The 1,236-nt window shown below is 47.8% G+C and overlaps 1 protein-coding gene across 1 annotated transcript; it reads right to left on the bottom strand.

The window, feature by feature from the left end:
- Window positions 1–232: 232 nt before the first annotated feature.
- Window positions 233–937, bottom strand: LOC143029534 (uncharacterized). Its single transcript, XM_076192186.1, has one exon. The coding sequence runs from the start codon at window positions 935–937 to the stop codon at window positions 233–235; it is 705 nt and encodes a 234-aa protein (XP_076048301.1).
- Window positions 938–1,236: the final 299 nt, after the last annotated feature.

Here is a 1,236-nt window from a genome sequence, read left to right as displayed (position 1 = left end):
TAATCCTGCAGTCGGCGGAAGAGGAGGCGGAGATGGTGGCGGTGCTGGTCGTGATCATCAGAGGCCACCAGTATGTCATTGATGTAGACGGTGACGAAGTTGAAGTCTCTGAGGGCGTGATCCATAAACCGCTGGAACGTTTGGGCGGCATTGTGGAGGCCAAACGACATCATTCTCCACTCAAATAGGCCGAAGGGAGTGATAATGGTTGTTTTCTGAACATCCTCTGGTGCTACAGGAATCTGGTGGAATGCTCTGACGAGGTCGATCTTAGAGAACACCTGCTTCCCGTGGAGCTTGAAGTGGAAATCTTGGGAATGTGGAATAGGGTAGCGGTCAGCCTTGGTGATCCGGTTGAATTGGCGATAATCACCACAGGCCCGCCATTGGTTGGGTGGTGGAGGTGTCTTGGGAACCATATGGAGTGGCGATGCCCAATCACTCTCAGAGGGCGGATGATATCTTGGTCGAGTAGTTCTTGGAACTCTTGCTTGGCGGCTACCAATTTCTCTGGGGAAAGACGTCGAGATTTACTGCAAACCGGTTGGCCAGTTTGGATATGGTCCACTATGTTGTGAGGGCGGGTAGAGGTGGCTTTGTATGGAGATGTCAGCTGAGGTAAGTCTTGCAGGATTTGTGTGTATTCGCCAGCTGGCTGGAGGGAGGACACTTTGGAAGAAGTGTCGTTGGTGATAGTTCCTGGTATGCGACTTGTTGCATGGTACAGGCAGTTATCCCTGGTGCTGACTGACATTTTATAATGCTGTAGAAAGTCATAGCCCATGATGGGTTGGTGGGCGTCTGACATTGACTTGACATTCTGGAGATCCAGGACAACGTGGTGGCTGCCATGTGTGGCGACGGGTGTACCGTTGGCTGTGAGTAAATTGTATGAGGGAATATCTTTACCTTGACTCGGGGCTGCTACAGGAGGCATGATGCTGATGGCTGAGCAGGGAAGAAGGCAGAATTGTATCAAAGGGACAGTCCTGATTGGGTACCCTCAGTAAACATGCTTGGTTCAAAGGCAAAACCACCAGTTGCTTCTCCAGAAATCTTAAGGTTTAAACAATGAGAAGACAGAATTCAAAAGAAAAAGGATTATGCAGCAGCCGATTCATTATTATTATTTAATTACATCACAATATCTATCTAAAGTGTCTTTCAATTTTACTATAGAAATATTCCTTTTTGCCATGGCTGAGACGTATTTGTAACCAAAAAGTTTTGCCTGTA

The sequence above is a fragment of the Oratosquilla oratoria genome, chromosome 11 (assembly GCF_046742065.1).
Source record: "Oratosquilla oratoria isolate Oo_2021 chromosome 11, ASM4674206v1, whole genome shotgun sequence".
Classification (NCBI taxonomy): domain Eukaryota; kingdom Metazoa; phylum Arthropoda; class Malacostraca; order Stomatopoda; family Squillidae; genus Oratosquilla; species Oratosquilla oratoria.
Note: the sequence above shows the minus strand (reverse complement) of the source record. Positions and strands in the feature narration are given on the sequence as shown.

Bases quoted from the DNA above. Each gene is read 5' to 3' on its own strand.
- LOC143029534 (XM_076192186.1), bottom strand. From the start codon at position 937: ATGCCTCCTGTAGCAGCCCCGAGTCAAGGTAAAGATATTCCCTCATAC.